Source organism: Acanthochromis polyacanthus, chromosome 12, assembly GCF_021347895.1.
Source record: "Acanthochromis polyacanthus isolate Apoly-LR-REF ecotype Palm Island chromosome 12, KAUST_Apoly_ChrSc, whole genome shotgun sequence".
Lineage (NCBI taxonomy): Eukaryota > Metazoa > Chordata > Actinopteri > Pomacentridae > Acanthochromis > Acanthochromis polyacanthus.
Genome location: NC_067124.1, coordinates 31,252,969 through 31,274,183, shown reverse-complemented (window position 1 = coordinate 31,274,183; position 21,215 = coordinate 31,252,969). Strand labels below are relative to the sequence as shown.

Sequence of the window (21,215 nt, the reverse complement as noted above, 5' to 3'; positions counted from 1 at the left end):
GGAGGCCTTCCAGTCGCACAGCCGCTCATCCGCCGTCATTTCACCGGGTCGACTAGCCTGGTCCGGGCTATGGCTGCACCTATCGCACATTTCGACGAGGACTGGCCGACCCTGGGTGCAGTAAACATGGTTTCCGACGAGCGGCTGCAGCTGGCACAGAAAGGCCGCTCCGCCGCCGCCGCAGGGGAAGCTCCGCCGCAGCTCCTCCTGGATGATGATGATCTTCCGGAGCTGCACGACGGCGGCTTCTCCATGGGGGACAGCGGCGGTTTCAGGTCCATGGAGGACTTGGTGAACGATTTCGACGAGAAGTTGTCCGTGTGCTTCCGAAATTTTGACGTCGAGACGGACAGCATCGCTCCAGTGAGTGAGATAACGGAGGACGCGCTGCTGGAGAAAGACGAGTGAGTGTTTGTTTGGCCTGTGGAGCCTCCTGCTGCTGCTGCTGCTGCTGGTCCTTTTCTGCAAACCGAAGCCTATAAATGCATGTTATCTGCTGTAGGACCTTTAATTCAGCGAATATTTACTCTGTATGAATGATGTAGTGACAGTGTCTGTCAAACTATCAAAACCCAGGACATAAATCTACTATTATCTACTGAAACAGCCACTTACTCCTGTAGCTGATTAACAGGTGAACTGATATCGGCACAGTATCTGTATCTGTCCTTAGATGGCTTTAACAACATATAGAAGCCGATATGAGTTGCCTGGTGAGTGTTACTTATACTTTACAATCGATATTTTGAACACTTGAATGGTTATTTTTTTGGTTTAATATTGCATTAAATCATCACATTGCAGAATTTAATGCAGAAAACATCCTATTTGGCTATAATATGATATTTAAAACCGATAAAGATAAAATATTAGTCTGATATATTATTCATTATTCATCAGGCAAATAGAATTGAGGATATTTACTGTGCAATGTGACCTAAATGTCAGTATTACCTCATGGTACTTGCATTACTATGTTGAACAGTAGGATGGGAATTCCATACAACAAAATCATTACTGAGATTCAATTGTTTTTATTTATTATAATTCATTCGTTCCCTTTTATTTTTGATGACTGTCCTCCTCAGCAGGAAGGACACCAGAGTTGTGCAAATTTCCATGGAGATGTTCTGTCTTTCTTCAAAGACTGTTTTTTTTGCAGCTGCTCGTTGCTAGAGGGCTTGTGTTGCTCTAACTTCTGTTTTAAATAGAATAGAAGAGCTGTGTTGATTCAAATCTGGACTAATAGTTTCACTTTGTCCTTCTATAGAAGCTCTAGTGTGATTTTGACAGTGTGCTTTGGGTGATTGCCATGCTGGAATATTCCTCTTTTGTCAAGTTTCTGCAGATAAGACGTCATTTTATCAGCCTGTTTATTCACAGACATTCATGGTCCATCTATAAATGTCATCTCCGCAACACTTTCTGCACTCATGCAGCCCAATATCATCACATTCTGGCCTCTGTGCTTCACTGTCAGGACCATAGACGTATAAAGATCTATGTCTGTGGTCAGGACTGTGCATTCACTGTGGTGGTCCTGGTGAGGTTCATGCCAAACATGCTGGAACCCATCTCAGTCCAACAAATTTATTTTATTAATTTGTTTTATTTATCTCTTTATTTGATAGAGACAGTGCACATAAATGAACGTCTATTTTGACAGCAATAGACTTGAAGATGCCGAATTATAGCAACAATGCTAGTTTACATCTGTAGTCCATAGGCGGATTAAACAGTGAAACACAGGGCAGTAGGGATGCTCCCTTATGGAGAGTACAAGACTGTTCCAGATCTTACTGGCCTTCACAGAAAGAGCAAGGCTGTCCTGAGACCGCTGTGAGCCTTTCTTTAAAGAAATTCAGACATGGGGGTTAAATTGTCTTGACCTTTCATTAGGTATGTTCTGCCAATATTTATCAGGGTTCTTTTCATGTTCTTTAGCAAAGTTTCACCTTGCAGTTTTGTTCTGAACAGGTTTTTTTGTTTTCTTTCTTGGACGCTGTTCACACAGTTTGACATTATGCACTGTCCTTCATACTGTCTTCATTGATGGAGGAAGCTAGGTTATGTAAATAACGAAGCACAACCACTGCAGCCCTGATTAGTGGTACCAAGGTTCATCCAATATCTACTGATTAGAGCTGCAGCTGGGTTTCACCTGAGTTTTGCTGACTTATGGATCTTATTGCATCCTTTTCCATCTTTGTCTCACAATCATATTTTTCAGCTCATGGGTCAACAACTGAGAAAGTTCTGCTGTTTACAAGTCATTTTATAACATGTTCATGCAGTTAAGCTGATGGAAATTACCCATGTACTCAGTTAGTTTCAGTGATCACAGGTGTCTTTACTTTTGTTGTATTGAGTTTGTACTTTGGGGTCTGCATTTTCAGTATTGTCTCCATTTGTTTATAATTGTTCGATAAAGGAAATACTCTACTTGTCAGCTTGAAAATAATGAAATTATCGAGAGTTGATGCAATTTTGGATCATCCTGTCATTTGTATCATGACATTAAGAGCTGCAATTGATACATATTTGCTGGTTAAATCCCCAAATGTGAGGATTGGTCTTTTATATTTGGGTTTAACAGCTGGTTGGACAAAACAAGCCATCAGTTTCTTGTTTAAGTAAAATATCACACATCTTTACTTACTAGTATAGTATTATTTTAACCCTTCAGACATTAACAGGAAGTTTCTCAAACATTAAAAGACCCTAGTCCTAGAATAGAAGAACATTTCACTGCATTGACAAAAGTTTTTACTGTAGAATAGGTCTAATCCATGTTTGGGAAAGTGAGCCCACCAGATAAGCAGTGGGTGCTAGAGTCAAAAAACAAAAGCCTCTGAGTCAGTCAATCATCTTTATTATTAAAAAAAGAAAACGGTTATTACTAGCTTTAACCATGACTTCAGCATCCATCAGGACTCATCGTGCTGCAGCTTTGGGCTTAAGTGATATTTTTAAACGTCATCATCTGTGGCATTTTCAACTTGATAAGCTGCGTTGGGGATTATACTTTTAACCTTGGCATCACAACAGTTTAAGCTGCTTGTTATATTTTTGGATGTGATGTCCAAAAGTTTTTTTTGTCAGTCGCTACCAGCATCCATGCAGCAAATATAGGCTTGTTTTCAGCAAATTTGAAGAACTTATCTGGTTTGATTTGATCCCAGTCAGGGGGTTCTGTTGTGTGATATCTGAGCCTTTCTCACCTTTCCTGTGGCTGCCTATGGTGAAAGTGGGAAAATGAAATATGGATTTTAAAGCATTGAAAAAAGATGAAGCAGAAGCTACTATACCTGATTTTATCTTCCATCCCTATGTTATCTGTGCCCATTTTGTTGGCTCACTGGGAGTGTATCCCAGCTGACACTCGGCTAATTTAGAATCTAATAACCTACCATGCATGTCTTTGTACATTTGGAGGAAGCTGGAAAACTCACACGGGCACAGAAAGAACATACAAACACTACATATAAAGGCCAGCAGGTTTAAGCTCAGAAGATGCAACCGTGAAAAAACATTTCCAACTCTGCACCCTTACTATGCATCCATTTTGGAAATTAGAAATGTCAAAATTTGGAGTCATCATCAGGACTCTCTTTGAGTTGGTTTCAATGGGAGTTTGACATTTCTGCTTAGCATTTCACACAGCTTTCTCCTCCTCTTCTGTTATCTGTTTAATTTTAAAAGTCCCCTTTACTATGGAACTCATTAGCCTTCATGCTGAAAGTGGCCAGCTTTAATGACGGTTTAGCTCATGAAATGCTTAAATTCTTTCAGCAAATTAGAACGCAGATGTTCCACCAAAAGTATTCCCTCATTGCTAATGTGAAGGGGCACCATCCCTACATCCTGGGCTTAGCACAAACCCAAGATGAGTGCTGTTTTGCTGCATGCTGCCATTTCAGAGGTGGTAAACTGACTGTCATTGTTGTTTAACAATGACAATAAAGATCTTTTCTATTCTATCGGCTTATGGAAAGACAAATGCGCTCGAGTTTTGTTTTTTTCTTAAAGTAGAATAATAATGAGGTGGAGTCGAATCATTCTCTAGCTAGACTCAATACTGTGGAGATAACTCTGGCTAGATGAGAATAAATGGTGTCTATTAGCAGAAACTGAGTATTTTAGTCTTGATTGTGTTTTAATTTGTGTATAGTCATCGTAATCTGAATCGTTGTGTTTTGTTTGCTAAAGCTCAGCCCTTCAGATCTGCAAAGGAAGTAGATCTTCTTCCACTGAAGGAACTTTTTGTGTTTCTACGTTGCTTCGGTTAGTTCTAATCTCCAATCTTATTTCTAAATGCTGCTGAATCCTACCCTCTCATACTTGAAATGTTCTCAAATTTGATTAAACTTGATTAGCTTTTTGTGTTCAAGTCCCAGAAGTGAGTCCTGGGCTGCTAACAGTCCATTAGCCATGTGAGCCGGAGAGACTATAAATTCTGTAACTCTCCATCAGTCAGTTAGAACTGAAGAAGCCTCTTGGATGAAGGTAAAACGCCTTCAAGAACGTACAAGAGAAGTCCAGTTGTTTTCTACTGAAGCTCCTGATGTGTAGACCTTCTGGACAGTCACTTTTTCAGAGCACATGTTTTGTAAAGATCTTCTGTTGTTCCCCCACAGAATCTGGAACGCTTTAACCAGCAACTACGGCCACGTGATGCCGGTGGACTGGAAACAGTCGCGGACATGTTCCCTCCACCTCCCCAACCTGGAGGAGAAACCCGTGAGTGCCTCCACCTCTCTCCCCTCTCCTCACCTCCCCTCCCCTCCCATCTCTGCCCCACTTTTCCTCCATCCCCCCTCCCACCCCTCCGCCAAATCGCTTCTCCGTTCATCTCACAAATCTCAAATATTCATTGTGCCAGGGTTTAGTGCGTTGATTAAATTCCCTCCCCCCGCTTTGTTCCTGTTCCCGGCTACAGAGGGAGGCAGATGTCGTGGCGGAGCTGTCGGACGACGAGGAGCTGAGGGAGCAGCTGGACATGCACTCCATCATCGTCTCCTGCCTCGCCGAGGAGCCTCTCTTCACAGCCGAGCAGGTAGAAGCATCATCTTCCAGCTTAGTCGAGAGCAGTGTGTCAAAGCCCTTAAATGCAGGGCAGCAGCTTAACACGGCTGAAGTCCATCTGTGGTTCCCACGCATATTTAATGGACGATGTCCGCTGAGCTATTTTAAGAGCTGCCTCTCTGATGCTCTGCGCAGGTCATCGAGGAGATCGAGGAAATGATGCAGGACTCTCCGGACATGGAGGCGGCGCACAATCCGTCGCAGTCGGACCTGTCGATGCTCTCTCTGGACGTCCAGCGCTCCAGCTGCAACCCCGACTATGAGGAGAGTGAGTGTCCACTGAGCAGAACTTGAATGCATTCTCTTCTTATCAGTATCTTATGTTTTGTTTGTCTGTGTTTTGGTGGTCCAGGGGTGAGGAGCCTGAGCGTCGCAGAGCTGAACGAGCATCTGGAGGAGACGGAGACGAACATCAGGAGGTTTTCGGAGGAGCTGGTGCAGCAGCTGGCGCTCAGGGATGAGCTGGACTTTGAGAAAGAGGTGAAGAACAGCTTCATCTCGGCGCTCATCGACGTACAAAACCGGCAGAAGGAGCATCGAGAGTCGCTGAAGAAGAAGAAGAAGCTGAAAGGTGGAGCCGGGACGTCGCAGAGCCTCGCGGAGAAAACACTGGGATCAGTCAGTGCTTTTTTAAGGAGTCATGCTTTTTTATCTGCTATTGATCTCCTGAAATGAGTGATGCTCGCTTCATCATGCAGGATCTTTTGCAGTTTGCTGCACTTGTTTTGTTTTCCAACAAACTGTGTTTTCTTTAAATCTGTCTCTTTTCTTTCTTAAGTTTCTTTGCTTTTCTTCCTTCCTCCTCAGCGCTTCAGCATGGAGGGACTCTCCTCTGTCATTCAAAACAGCTTCCGGCAAACTTTTGGAAGCGGGTGCAGTGAAAGACAGGTTACTTTCCATGTCTTTCTTTTTAAATTGCTATGCTTTCTCTTTCCTGATTCCTCCTCTAGAATAGAATTATGCCCATCAGCACCACAGTCTCAGCTTTGTTCATTTTCCAGCTAGATCTCATACTTTCAATTAAAACAAACTTTGTTTTCTCTAACATCCATCTTTTTAATTCATCTCCTCCTTTCTGTATCGCTGGTTTACAGTATTTGACTACAGTCATCCCTTATGAGAAAAAAGGACACCCTCCTTCCATTGAAGACCTCCAGATCCTGACCAAAAGTGAGTTTCTTCATCTTCAAAGTTGCATTTCTTTCACTGAATCACTGATTGTTTGATTTCTTTCCAGTTCTACAAGCGATGAGGGACGACAGTGACAAGGTGCCCAGTCTCTTAACAGACTACATTCTCAAAGGTGAGCTTTTCCTCTTTTCTGTTGATGCACTGTGGATGTCGATGATGTGACATAGTTGCAGTGTTTCTGTTCTGTCATCGTTGTTTCGCAGAAACCAGAGGATCAATAATGATCGATACTGTGTCACTGTGCTGATGACGTAAAGTTAAAGTCACACCAGTGCTTTGCAGCCCTTTTACTGTAAATCATTAATGCTTGATGTTACTTTTGCTCATATTATCACAATGTTATGCATTTCCCACATTTCAGAAAGCATCGATTTTTAGTTTAGAACACAATCCTAGAAGTGTTTGATATCAGCAATCTGTATGTGAACATTCCACTGCCTTCATTTTTTCTAGTTTGCCAAAATTAAATGATCTTGCTGCTGTTGCTTTGTTTTTGAATTTTTGGAGCAGGCACTGCTTTGAAATCATTTCATTTTGATGCATTCAAGGACACAACAAAACTCAAAATTTTATTCTTGGCTACAAGTAGGGATGTCATGATATACAAATATTGACAATAACTTTGATATTTAATTAATAAAATGCTGTTATTGTGTAAATAATACACATATGATACCATCATAAATAATCTGACACCAGTACTTATCTGGTTGGCAACATAATGAACAGAAATGATTATAAACTGTCTCTCTACCTTACACTCATATTTTGAGTGCAAATCATTACAAAAAGAATTCATTAAGCAAACGAAAGAAAGTTAAGATGAACTTGACGAACTTCAACTTGAATAGTGTTTATTTTTTTCATATTTTCCACAGTTATCCCAGTAATATTATTGATGTGAATTACTTTGGCCACAATAGTGATGGAGTGAAAGTCTAATATTAGGCAGTTTTCCAGTGCAGGAGGTGGCAAACTTTTATAGAAACATAATTGACCCTTTCAGCCTTTTTGTTTCCATTGTGAGGTTGGATCTGACAGCTTTGACAATTACATGAACTCCTCGTGCACCAAACAGCGACAAACAGTTGCTAGTAGACTCGCAGTATCTCCAGTTCTTTGAAAATGTAAGAAATGGAACAGTGGAGGTTTATTATGTTCACCTGTAGGGTGAACTTTATGCTGAAGCAGGTGATGTGAGAGAGAAGACGGCCATTTGAAAAGGATATCAACAGGGCAGAAAACTGGTGCATGTTGTCATCTACAAGCTAAACTAATCCGCTTCAGAACCTGCATGGTAGTTTTTCACAGCTGCTCAGACCCACATACCCTGGAATGGTTGTTTTTTCCTCCCGCAAAAATGGCCATAAAAAGTTTCTGGTGGAGCAATTCAAATTGGTCCTTTGTACCCGAGCAAGCTTCAACTTTTCCATTTGTAAGTCAGCTGTGGAATTCAAAACAAACAAATTAAGATCCTATGAAAAGCTTAATTTGCTTTGGTTCTGTTAAATATGAAGCAGATGACTCTGAGACCTGAAATGTCAAAGAACTTTCATGAAAGTTTCACAAACACGTCAACAAGAACAGAAGTTCTTGAGCAAGAAATCAAGCAACGTTATTTATGTAGTACCTTATCATACACAGAGGTTTTTCAGAGTAAAATGTAAAAAAGAAAGTAAGTAGCGTAATAAAAAATGAAATCACTTTAATCAGAAAAGATTCCTTGAATAAAATGGACTCTCATTTCTAGAATAATTAAAACAGATTGAGTAAAACAACCAAAGAAGGACAAGAAATGGAAAAAAATAAAAGCATGTAAGAGACAAATCACAACAACAAATAGAAAAGAAGTTGATTTAAGTAAGTGAATAAAAGTGCAGATAAATTTATTTATAGTATTGTCAGTTTGTGTGTAATTATGCAGCAGTAAATGCATCACGTATCAATCAACTTCAAACTTACTTCTTCTGTGTTGAAATCAGCCCCTCGATCACCATTTATAGCTTTTATCTTCTGTGTGTCCTTTCTTTGACGTTTCACTTTCTGCTTTCATTCCTTTTGATCGTTTCTTCCTCTGCTTCGACTCTGCCTAATTTCACTTTGCCAGCTCTGGTGTGAGCGCCGGACCCAGAGGTTTGTGATGTGCACTGTTGTGTTGTTGTAACTCACTGTGAAGGGAGAGCGCCCCCTCTCTGCTGGTGATGTGTAGTGCAGTCTGACCCCGATGCTGTCCTCACTTCTCCTCCTGCTGCACAGCACATTTAGTGTCTAGACTCACAATGACTCCCCACTGCACACATGGAGCTCCTCTTACTCTGCACATAACACCTCTTTGTGACTTTTTTTTAATAGCACTGCATTTGCAAACCTTTGTCTCACCCAACCTGCATCTGGTTAAATTTGCATTTCTCCTTTTGTTTTCCCTCTTTTCTGTCTCCTACCTTGTATTTTGTATGCATCAGACTTCCTCCCTGTATTCATTACCATCCTCTGCTGTTATTTCAGTGCTTTGCCCGACGTAGACCAGAACCTGACACTCTGCAGAAAGTTTACCACGGCGACCAGAAGAAGAAGAAGAGGACTCATTGTATTTTTTCCGCAAACATGAAGCACACTTAATTTATTCCTGCATGTTTTTACCTCTGTGTGTCTTTTTTGTGTGTGTTTTGATTTCCATTCAGCTGTATTTATTTTGAATTGAGATTTGCAAACCTTGTGTGGTCGATTCCTGTGAATTTTGACCTTTTTTGTGTGCATTTTTAATTTTCTCATGCTGTGAAAATGTACTGAGGCGGTTACAGAGCAGAGCTGAAGTGCGAAGGGCTTTGCATTTATGAGCTCAGCAAAGCAGCGAATGCACAGAAGTTGCAGTATTAAAGCATTGTAATGAGAGATTTTGACGAATCAAATCATGTAAATCATAAACAGAAGAGTACTTTAAGATTAAAGAAAGTATTACAGCAGCAATAATAGCAACTACATCAGTTAGTTACCTTAAACCAGTGTGCATGAACAACATACAATCCACAGCTTCCTTGTAGCTGCAGACCGTCCATCAGCTTTCATCTCAGCGGTGCACTGAACACACCATCGATATTATTTAATGGAGGATAATGAGTTGATGTCTGACGCGATGCACTCTGGGCTTCTATGAACTAATAACTAACTATGCATTTGAATTGTGACCCACACACTGTCTGTACTTTGTGACTGGAGCTCTGAATCAGAGCCTCGACGTGCCTCCAGGGCAGCGAACACCACGATGGGCATTGTTACTCTCTACGTAGGACTTTATACAAGCTGCCTTTGCCTTTGCCTGAACTTTTGTACATTATAAAAGACTTATTTTCAATGAATGTCATGCGACTGGACGACGTCAAGAACACGCCTCACTCTGTATTTATTTTGTAAATATTGTATTTCAGATATATTGATAAAGACCTTGTCCTCTTTGCCTCAGTTTATCTTCTTCATTTCATTTCTGACGTGAACAAAAACATGCTCGGTCCATATCTTGTACCCGAAATCTTAATCACATGCAAGACGGGACGTTAAAAAGTTACATCATGCTTGAAGATGGCACCATTCTCAACATTTACCCCAATAATTCCTAAAAAATTAGACATTCCTGCAGATATGATGCCTTTAAAACCTGATAAGATGTGGTTTTAAATAAGAATACCATATTCTTTCACTCCTAAATTCCAAAATCGTCCAGCGCAACGTCCAAAGAGATCCTACAATGTTCATTACGATACCCAGTAACAAGAAGCACCCATTCAAAATAGGTCCTTATTAGCAACAAAACCTTTCCTAAACTCTTTAAAATTAATGATAAAAAACAGGAAAGCATACACACTTATAGTAAAGATAAAAATAGTAATTTATGCTGCCATTAGTTTCTGAATTGGATTTAATCACAGAGCAAGAACTACAGTAATGTGCATATAATTAAGGCTGAGATTATTCATATGCATGCGGTAGAGTGGATTTTTGTTGTAAGATTATTATTGTCATTGATTCCTTTCTGGGGTAATTCACATGTTACAGTAAAATACAGTTAAAAATAGAGATATAACAATCATAATTTTATTGAAACATGGGTATTTTCTGGCTGGAAATGACAAGTGACAAGAAATTATAAGACATGGTGTTATAGATGTTAATAATAAATTATACATAATTCTGTTTTTCTTTCTAGATTTTTACAGATATTGCCATGTCCGAAATTATTCATATCCCCTGAAATTGCCACAGTTGTTGCTGTCTGTCTGTCTGACACAATAGTTCTCGAGTCAGTTACTAGTCAATTGCAAGTCATGACTAAGACCAAAAAGCTTGGAGAGCTGTTCTTAAGGTCCATATCACTTTGAAAGAGTTTCGTGTTGTGGCTGCTCAGAAGACAAGAAAAGACTATGAAGTCATATCTAAGAGTTTCTAAGTGCATGTGACAACAGTGCAAAGCAGAATAAAAAAGAACAAGAAGTTCCACACTGTAAAAAAAAACTCAAAGGGGACGCACAGGTAGCTCACCTGGTTGAGCAGAAGACCCATAAACAGGGGCTGTAGTCTCAGACACGGTGGCCTGGGTTTGATTCCGGCTAACGGCCATTTGCTGCAGGTCTTCCCCCATTCTTCACCCTACCTTCCTGTCTGCCTCTTGACTAACCTAATAAAGCCAACAAAAGGCCACAAAACATTAAAAAAAAAAAAAAAAACCTCAAAGGTAGGAAGCCTGAAGTGACCCCTGAACTGCAACAATCCAAATATCACCACCAAGACCATCCTGATGAATCTGAGCAGTTCTGATATCGAAATCTGAAAGCAGACAATCTCACTAAAAATCAAACTTTTGGAATATTTTCTAGTATGGATAATTTTAGACTGTAAAGGTTTTATATGAAGTCTACCAAAAATACAATATGCCCTGTGTGATCAAGCTGTTGGTCTCTCTTGAGTGCATTTGTTCATAAGTTTGAATTTTGAATTGCGTCACTTTAATGTGTTGCTTGGCTGTGAGTCGTGTGTATTCAGAGAGTGAAATGTGGGATGCGTCCTGATTATTTAGAGCCTTGGATAGTTTTCATTCCTGGCCGAGGTCTCAGAACCTCTCTAAAATCTGAAACAATAAACAAAAATTAATTTCAGAAGACCATTTGTTGATTATATAAGTCTTTGCCACGTGTCAGCTGCACGTCGTCCAGCTCGCTGAGGAGATCCAGATGTAAGCTTTAGGAGAAAAACCTTGAAACATCCAACCTCTGGCATGTTGGACCCTCAGAGGAAGCCCTTTGACAGGTATACAAGAGACTAAATCCACAGGTAAAGACACACAAAACTACTCTAAAATACATCTAAAACAATGTTAAACGATGCAAGGATTTGGCCAAAAATCTTCTTAAAAATGTCAATATTTCTGTTTAAATAACCTAACACTACCCTTCCTGTAATGTACTGTTACCGATAAACATGTGGAACCAGAGTCATGCTTGTCTGAACGCTGTTAAACCCAGCTCTCCTTCCATCTCTTTAAAAGCAACACAAACATCTGTGAAACATTTGTTCTCTCTCAGATAAGATTTCCTCATTCAACTGTTTGCCTTCACGCCGAGCTTGTAAAACACAACAGTCTGTGTCTGGCTCGGAGCTGCGAGGAGCCTTTTGGTGGAGCTGCAGCAAAACAGTTTCTCTGCGGTGGAATTTAAGTGTTTCTTCAGATACGATGGACGTCAGAGGGGTTTGCTTGATGTTTTGCCTCCTGCTGTTGGCACATTGTTCGCAGCAGCAGACGTCCTCCAAGAAAAGAAACGGCAAGAAAGGTAGGGCCTGATATTAACTGGAAATGAAAACAACGTCCTCACTTGCTCTTTGAATAACAACTCTGCTATGTTTCAGCTTTGATTTCTGGTCTTTTGAACAGACTCTGCCACTAACGCTGCAATTGAAGAGCTGAAGAAACAGATTAATGACATTTTTCAGGAGCTGAACTTGTTGAAAGAGCAACAGGCTTTACAGACAGGTATTGTACCAGCATCAAAATGTTTCAGAAATCTTAAAGAATTAGATTTTTTAATTGAGAGGGATATGTGGCTCCCACATGTATACAGTTGAGCCTTAAATTTTGATTCATAGTGACTTTATATTTGAGCAAAATGTTCAATTATGGCTGGAAATGATATAAACAAGTGACATTATATCTACTGTTTAATTCAAAATATTATGTCCAGTATTTTCTCTCAGTAGTTGGTGGTAAAGCTTTTATTTGCCTCCACATCAGTCAACCAGTTCTTATAATTCCTAAGAGTCTTTCTGCTTCTCTCCACTGGGTTTTGTTCCTCTTTGTGATGATCTTCAGGGTTGAAGGATCCTCTCCATCACTCTGATCTTCAGTTTCTCCACAGATTCTGGATGGGTCCTTTTTGGGCTTCTGCAACATCTCCTGATTGTTTTCTGTTAACATTTTCTTGACCCAACTGGCTGTAAGTTTCAGATCATTTTCAGCTCTAGTGCTGCCCAAGTTTTTCTGTATGTTTTCCTCCAGAATCTTAATGTGCTTCTCCTTTCTCATGATTCTGTTGCTTTTGACAAGGTTAGCCAAACCATGGACTGAACAACTCCCCAAAGGCATTACATTCCCACCACCATGTTTGACTTGGAGTTTCATGCTTCTCTTTACGTTTGCCAAGCAAAAGCCACATCCCTGTTTCCAAACAACTCTACTTTAATCTCATTCAACCACAAAGTTGATAACCATAGATGTCCAACTGAGGTTTTATGCGTCTGTCTTGTGGAAGAGGAGTCCACTTTGGTCTGTATCCATGGAGACCAGCCTTGTTCAGTGTCTGCTTTGAGATGTTGGAACCAGAGTTGCTCAGATTAATCAAGATGGTCTTAGTACCAATTGTTGTGGTACCATTTTTGCCAGTGCAGAGGTCACTTACAGCCTCCTACTTTAACCTTTGAGATTTTTCAAAGTTTGGAACTCCTTGTACGTTCTGATGATGCTCTTCACTGTGACCACTGACACTTGAAAACACCTCGATATGACTTTAGACCCTAATGGCAGCTCTTGGGTTTGAGCCATGACATCCAGTTGACTGGTAACTAGAAAACTACTGCACCAGCTTTTCTCTTTTTATAGTGTGATTAAATGCTCTCAAACATGGTAACAATTACAGGACCATTTGGAGTGGTGTAGAAGCTGCATTTTCTGCAAAATCTGTAACAATTTCAAGGTGCATGAGTAACTTTGGACAAGGCATTTTTAATATAAAATTAAAGAAAACCCATCATTAACATCTCTGATACAATGTTATACCATATCTGTCATTTGTTGATGTTATTTCCAGTTAGAAGAAACCTTTTGGTCAAATAAAATCCTAATAATTCTAAAACAAATTTTGCATTTGTACCATAATTCTGGGCTTATCTGTGTGTAACAGATAGCAGGCTACATGTCGTATTTTGTGCTCCAGTGACACCAAAGGTCATCTGCGCCTCTTTCTTCTAACTTTTCCCTGCAGTTTGTCTGAAAGGCACAAAAATCCTCCGCAAGTGTTTCCTGGCTGATCCGGCGAAGAAGAACTTCCACGCAGCCAGTGACGACTGCATCGCCAAAGGAGGCAGCCTGAGCACCCCTCTGACGGGGGACGAGAACGACCAGCTCTACAGCTACGTCCGCCAGAGCATCGGCCCAGATGAGCACATCTGGCTGGGCATCAACGACATGGTGACCGATGGCCAGTGGGTGGACCAGTCGGGCTCCAACGTTCGCTTCAAGAACTGGGAGACGGAGATCACCCTGCAGCCGGATGGGGGGCGCAGCCAGAACTGTGCCATCTTGTCCACCACGGCCAACGGGAAGTGGTTCGATGAGAACTGCAGGGCTGAGAAGGCCTCTGTTTGTGAGTTCAACATCGTCTGAGAGCTTATAAATCTCTGACAGCATTATGAACATTAAGCGCTGCTTGCTGCAAAAAGAATGAAGATGCTATCAGGTACATTCATGGAATACATTGAAAAATAATGTGCTGCATCTTTCCTCAGCTCTCACTTTCTTGACCAGGTTGTCCAGGTGTCAGTCCAGAGCAAAGAGATTTCACACAGTGGTTAGGGATACAGTATGTCATTTTATAAGCTAAACTCACTGGAACTTGATATTGTTTGTGGAGTTAAGGCCCAGAATTATTCATATGCATTCAAAGTTTTGATTTATAATTCAAGCAATAGATTTCTTCTGACTAAAAATGACAAAAAAGGTGACAAAAACACAGTTTTACAGATGTTAATGATGAATTTTTATCTATTTCTATGTTGTTTTCACATTTTTACTGAACATTCCATCTGTTTTACACCATTAAACATGTTCATGATAATATTTACTGAGTTCTAGATTGTTTTAACACACTAGAAATTGAGAACAGCTGGTTTAGTAAGTCTCTAGTCACTTAATAGTGAATTGGAAGTCATGACTAAAACTAAAGAGCTTAGTGAACTTGTTTACCACATTAAAGATAAAGTCATATCCAAGGGAATATATGGAATATATGAATAATTTAGGATGTGAATAATTGGAAAAGGTTATTTCTATGAAAAGAAGTAATTTCAGTTCATCTTTAACATCACTAACACAGTGTCTTATTGTCTTCTGTCACTTGTTTACATCATTTCCAGCCAAAGCAAAACTATTGGTGGCATAAAAAATCACTTACTGTAAATCAATAAACCTGTATTCTCCATCATATTCAGTAGAAGTTGCAGCATCTTAGATATTCGCCGAGCTAGATGGCTTGTCTTTGTTTTGTTTTTGCCTGAAGAACAATTATCATGTGCGCCTTTTTAAATGTCAAGTTATGCTGCTTACGTTTCATTATATGGTGATTATAATAAACATGTATCTCCTCTATCTCCTCATGGGACCCTCTTCTTGCTCAAATCAACAAAAATCTGCTGATATATGAGAATATTTCGCCCCTCACAGTAGGAAAAAAATGGTCAAAGTTTTCCTTTAAAAAACAAGATTACAGAATAGAGTGGGTCAAAGTTCTTGTACAGTTAATTAAATGAGCAACACAACAATAGATTGAAACCCCGGGGCTGTGTATGCGAGCATGACAATTGTTCCATATTCCAAGAATTTATATTTTATGAAGTGTAGAGAGGAAACGCAATGAAATTAAATCACCAAAAAACATCTCCAAAGGCTTTCTGTTCTGAAAACATCTGTGTGGGAGACACTGTGCCTCCACCCACATACACAATTTCATCATCAGATAAATCCAGTCTCTGCGTTGGCTCTTATAATACCTTAGTTTCCCGAATGAAGCTTACATCACATCAACATGTTTGGACATCTCCATGGAAATTCGATGATTTTAGAGAGCTGGTCCTCTCCTCCGTCATTCAAACAATCACTGTGAGTCAGTCAAACTGGAAAGCATTACTGGACGTAACTCACAGCCCTAAATCAAAGTGGCTTCAGTTACATTCAGACAGTTACAGTGAACCAGAGGACACTTTTAATGGGCTTTTTGCAGCTCAGGACTTTGTCTCCCTCTGCTGTTTATTTTCTGAACTGCAGGAGGCAACATGGATTTAGAAAAGTCTCAGGAAAACCATGTTTCATTTGGTTTGACTCATAGACTGTATAATAAAGATGGACGTAGCTGGCTCTATAATGAAGCCTACCCGGAAGTGTCAAAAACTTGCAATATTACACAGTCTGCCATGGCTGGCTCCAAAAAGCTCTACCTCCATAGACCCCAGTTCATCACGAGAAAAACTAAAATTTGATCGACTCAGGATTTTGTTTTCATTAGCTGTTATGGTCAAAACGAGAGATCAGGTCGCCGATCTTAAAATAAATCAATACTGAATTTTATATAACAAAAATATGCTGAGGTTAATTGATTACTCTAAATTGCCCGTAGGTGTGAATGTGAGTGTGGTTGTTTGTCTGTATATGTGGCCCTGTGACAGACTGGCGACCTGTCCAGGGTGTCCCCTGTCTTCGCCCGAGTCAGCTGGAATAGGCTCCAGCACCCCCCACGACCCTAGTGAGGACAAATCGGTGTACAGAGAATGGATGGATGGATGGATGGATGACTTTTATATAGAGCGTTAAAGTTTTTTGGAGCCAGGGGGCAGGGCTACATGACTGACAGTCTGGTCTGGAATAACTGACAGGTCCTATGGAGGAGACAGCCAAGACGCTCATTCATTCGTAAACTCTGTTCTCCTTTGGATTAACGACCTATTATTGATGAATGTGGAGCAGAAAACTGTAAAAGAGAAGGTTTATTTTTCAAACATTTTGAAGCCAAAAATGTCGTCCAATTATGGAAGGACCCCCAATAAAACAAAACTGCACATTTCAGAGTGTCCTTTTATTGTGGGCAATCTAAGGCACACCTGTGCACTAATCATGGTGTCTAATCAGCATCTTGATATGGAGCACCTGTATTAATTTTATGAACACCAAAGCAGCTGAAACTGACTAAAAAGCCCCTCAGTTACTTACTTGACCAGGTAAGTATCCCACATGTTTCACTGATTTGATGCAATACTTAGATTAAAAAATGTTCCTTTAATTTTTTTGAGCAGTGTATTTTAAATAATTATTATGCATTGAATGTGTGTCCAACAACCACCCTGTTAGCATAACCTTTTTATCTGTTAGAAGAAAACAATGAATCACATGATACATTGGAATTAACATTAGTTTTCCTAAAGAATGGGTGGAGCAAAGCTATGTCCTCTCTCCTATTTATCATATTTTCATCACATTGGCAGCCTTGACTAAATATCTCACTCTACCTCATATTATCAGGATCAGACTAATTATTTTGACTGTTTTCCATCAGTCAGTTAGTTCTCTTGGTCAGCAGTAACAGCTAGCTAAATATCTAGCTTCTACTGCTCATAAAAAGCTAACATTAGCATGGATTAGCAACCCTGTTCCATTTGAGAGCAGGGTTAGCAAAGAACAAATAAAACATGGAATAAAAATGTTACCACTGATGCGATGAAGCCTCTGATATGATCATTGTTTGTTTATTTATCGGTGAAGCAGCAGAACATTTTCCACAGACAGTATTTTCCTGCCTGTTGGCTTGTTTTAACCAGGTTTCTACCTTCGACTGATTCTACCAGCAGACACTGAAAGGAGTAGGACGCTGACAGTTCGGTAAGTGTTTATTTTCTTAACGGTGTCGGTTTTACTGCACTTTCTATGCAACTTTAGTGTCAGATATGTGTGCCATGCACTCCAGATGTTGTTGGAGTTTATTCCTGTGTGTAATGACCAGAGAAGAAAGCTAGCATCCAGTAAATATTAGCTTTAATGTTAGCGATGCTAACCGAGCTAGCTACTCGGTCGTAGGTTTAGCTCGACTTGTGGACGCTACCGTTATTAGCAGCAGCGCCAGTAAACAGCAGAAGCCCGTAAATGTGGGTGGGACAGAGAGTCCTCGGCTCTCAGTCAGTCGGACTAATCACTGCTCTCCGGTTCTGCCCTCCGAGAATCTTTTTTTCGTCTCTGGCTCCAAAAATCCAAGATGTAAACCAAGAAGTAGCAAAATCTGGGCTTCATTTTCTCAGTGCAGAAACCAACGAATGACGTCACGGGTGCTACGTCCATCTTTATATACAGTCTATGTTTGATAGACAGCAGAGGCCGCCCACTTTTTTAAAAATGTTAGTGGGGATAAAATACCACAAGGATTCAGGGTTTCCGATGCATTGCTTAATCCATTTAATTTTAAACATAGAATTTAGTGTTCTAAAGTCTAAGAGTTCAAGTCCCCCTGAATCTTTGGGGTTTGTCAGTATAGTTCTTTTAACACCGTGTCGTTTGTTTCTCCAAACAAAATCTGTGATTAACTTGTTAATATCTTTACAAACATTGTCTTGTACATTTAACGATAAAGCAGGATAAACAAACCTTGAAATACCTTCAGCTTTTGTTAGTAAAGACCTTCCCCATATTGAAATGTCTCTTTGTATCCACAAATTAAATATATTTTTAGTTTTCTTTAATTTGGGAATGAAATTTTGTTGTTGACGTTCCTTTTCCTCTTTACAAATAAATATACCCAGATACTTAACCATTTTTTTAACAGTAATATTGTTAATTACTTGGTCATTACCCTCGTATAAACATAAAATTTCGCACTTAGACATATTTAATTTTAAACCGGACACTTCAGAAAATGTCTTTATCTTAGTAATCGCTCCCTCAACCTGAATCTTATTTTCGAGAAAAATAGCAGTGTCATCCGCAAGTTGAGTAATTTTTATTTCTCTATCAAATATAGTTATCCCTTTTAAATTAGTGTCATTTCTAATATATATGGAAAGAAGTTCTACAGCCAGAAGAAACAAAAAGGGAGACAGGGGGCATCCTTGTCTGACTGATCTTGTGACCAGAAACCTTGACGTAGTTCTAGGATAAAGCATAACACAGCTGTTAATATCTTTGTAAAGCAGTCTCGTCACCGATAAAAAGTTTGGGCCAAAGCCAAAAGCTTGAATTGTTTTAAATAAATAATTATGTTCAACTGTATCGAATGCTTTATAAAAATCTAAGAAAAGAATCAAAGCCTGAGTGTCTATAAGTTCAGCATAATCAACTAAATCCATTATTAATCTTATGTTAGAGCTAATATGTCTTTTGGACATAAATCCAGTTTGATTTTCACTTATAATATCATCAAGTCCTCTTTTGAGACGCCTGGCAAAGATGGACGCCAATATTTTATAATCTACATTAAGTAACGTGATGGGCCTCCAATTTTCCATCAACAGTGGGTCTTTATCTGGTTTAGGTATCAAACATATTAATCCTTGTTTCATAGTATTTGACATCTCTTCTGTCTCTATACATTGGTTTAAGGCGTTGAATAAAGGTAGTTCCAGTACATCCCAAAATTGTTGATAAAATTCAATAGAGAGTCCATCACTGCCAGGCGCTTTCCCTTTTGCTAAGGACTTTACTGCCGCTTTCATCTCCATCTTTGAGAGGCTCTGATCGCAATCAGTTCTATGTTGGTCACTTACAGTTGGGATAAATTCCTTAATTGACTGAAAAAATGGATTCCAAGCCTCAGGTCGAGCGCTTGATGTGTAAATGTCTTTATAAAATTGCTCAACATACAGTCTTATATTATCAGAATTTTGTATTTCGTTTCCATCAATTTTAATAGTTGTGATGTTATTCCTTTTTTGATTCCTTTTTTCTAATGCAAAAAAATAACTTGTATTTTTCTCTCCCTGCTCTATCCACTTGCTTCTAGATCTCACATAAGCACCTTTGGCTAACTCTATATATTGTTGGTCAAGCTCTTCTTTCAATACTTTTAATTGTAACGTTTCCTCCTCATCAAGATTAGTTTTACTAAGTAGTGGACTTAAAGCTTCCATAATTTGGTCTTCTTTAATCATCTTACTTTTCTTTATTACTTTACTGCGTTTCATGGCCATTTCCCTTATCTTAAATTTGAAAAACTCCCATTTTTGTACCCAATTTGATTCCTTTCTATTAAATGTATATTGAGCAATTTTTTGAACCATCTCACAAAATATGTGATCATTTAGTAGGTTATTATTCATTTTCCAATATCCTCTACAATACCAATTTTCCTTCCGTCCCCCTAAAGAAAGATAGATTGCAAGATGGTCTGAGAAGGGAATGTACAAATGGTTGACTTCCTTAACATATTGTACACAATTAGTTGTCACTAGCCACAAATCTATTCTAGAGCATTGTGTCCGACTGGTGTTACTCCAGGTATATTCCTTTAAATTAGGATTTAGAAAACGCCATACGTCTATAACATTAAGTCGGTCAGCAGTGTATCCTGTACTCTTAAAGTTTGTTGTCACAGTCGTTCTGGTTGGAATCCTATCAAGCATTTCATCTGGTGCATCATTATAGTCGCCTCCTATAACTACCCATGAATTAAGATATTTATTTTTAAGATTTTGTATTTTAAAGCAAAGATAAGTCATCATCATCTTGGCTAATAATAAATTGTTATGACAATACAGATTACAGTTTATACTTATTAAATTGCCCATTTTTAACACAACAATAATCCATCGACCATCTTCCGCTATTAAATACTCTATTATGCTACCATTAAACTTGTTAAAAAGAACAGCCACACCTGCTGACCGATTTGTACCATGGCTAAAGTAACACTGATCACCCCACTGGACTTTCCATATTTTAACGTCTTCTTCGGTTGAGTGAGTCTCTTGTAGGAAAATTAAATCAACTTTTTTCCGTCTAATAAACAGAAATATAGCTTTTCTCTTAATATGAAGTGTAATTATAAGGTATCCAAATTGCCCCTGAAATTGTGTGCATTTTATCAACAAGCCCTTTTAGCCTGGAAACTATTATACAAGCACAACTTTTCGCCCCACAAATCTATTATTTGGAATAATGAAGACATTACTAAGCGAAATAAATCCCTTTATCAATCAAAATGGGCTGAACGAGGCATACTTTTCTTACAGGATTTATTTGGCGATGATGGCCAGTTACTATCTTATGAAGTATTTATGAGAAAATTTGAATTTCCTGTCACCTCTAAAGAATTTAATTATGTCATGAAAAGTGTTCCTGAGGGACTGAAACAATTGATGAAGTCATATACTAAAGGGCAATCTCCAAAAATAACAGAGCCAATCATCATTGATGGAATAATTTTTAACAGTCTTAAGTGTAACAACAAATTCATTAGAAATAGCATACAACTACATGATCGAACTAAACCGGCTTGTAAAGCTTACTGGAATTCTAAATATCCTAATATTAATTGGCAAAAAGCATGGTTAACCCCATTTAAATATTGCATTAATAATAAAATAAGAGAATTGCACTGGAAAATAATACACAAAATCTATGCTACCAATTTAGCAATATCTAAATTTCT

The 21,215-nt window shown here is 39.1% G+C and overlaps 2 protein-coding genes across 3 annotated transcripts; both read left to right on the top strand.

Annotated features, from left to right (window-relative positions):
* The first annotated feature begins 69 nt into the window (after window positions 1–69).
* Window positions 70–9,735, top strand: fez2a (fasciculation and elongation protein zeta 2a). 2 transcript variants are annotated; one of them, XM_022193409.2, is made up of 9 exons: window positions 70–404; window positions 4,638–4,740; window positions 4,940–5,056; window positions 5,221–5,353; window positions 5,438–5,703; window positions 5,893–5,973; window positions 6,180–6,255; window positions 6,323–6,388; window positions 8,782–9,735. In XM_022193409.2, the coding sequence occupies exons 1-9, from the start codon at window positions 70–72 to the stop codon at window positions 8,796–8,798; spliced, it is 1,194 nt and encodes a 397-aa protein (XP_022049101.2). In that variant the 3' UTR covers window positions 8,799–9,735. The 2 variants fall into 2 exon arrangements, with proteins under 2 accessions (XP_022049101.2, XP_022049102.2); XM_022193410.2 differs by lacking the exon at window positions 5,893–5,973.
* Window positions 9,736–9,839: 104 nt separating this feature from the next.
* clec3ba (C-type lectin domain family 3, member Ba) lies at window positions 9,840–15,181 on the top strand. The gene is made up of 3 exons (XM_022193400.2): window positions 9,840–12,095; window positions 12,197–12,295; window positions 13,800–15,181. Exons 1-3 carry the CDS (start codon window positions 11,999–12,001, stop codon window positions 14,198–14,200), a joined length of 597 nt encoding a protein of 198 aa, XP_022049092.1. The 5' UTR covers window positions 9,840–11,998; the 3' UTR covers window positions 14,201–15,181.
* The last annotated feature ends 6,034 nt before the right edge of the window (window positions 15,182–21,215 follow it).

What these genes read in the sequence shown, in the direction of transcription:
- fez2a (XM_022193409.2), top strand. Translation starts at nt 70, where the DNA reads ATGGCTGCACCTATCGCACATTTCGACGAGGACTGGCCGACCCTGGGT. An exon ending in CTCTCTTCACAGCCGAGCAG is followed by an intron (nt 5,057 to 5,220) that starts GTAGAAGCATCA and finishes TGCTCTGCGCAG; the next exon opens with GTCATCGAGGAGATCGAGGA. An exon ending in CAACCCCGACTATGAGGAGA is followed by an intron (nt 5,354 to 5,437) that starts GTGAGTGTCCAC and finishes TTGGTGGTCCAG; the next exon opens with GGGTGAGGAGCCTGAGCGTC.
- clec3ba (XM_022193400.2), top strand. Translation starts at nt 11,999, where the DNA reads ATGGACGTCAGAGGGGTTTGCTTGATGTTTTGCCTCCTGCTGTTGGCA. An exon ending in GAAAAGAAACGGCAAGAAAG is followed by an intron (nt 12,096 to 12,196) that starts GTAGGGCCTGAT and finishes TCTTTTGAACAG; the next exon opens with ACTCTGCCACTAACGCTGCA. An exon ending in GCAACAGGCTTTACAGACAG is followed by an intron (nt 12,296 to 13,799) that starts GTATTGTACCAG and finishes TTTTCCCTGCAG; the next exon opens with TTTGTCTGAAAGGCACAAAA.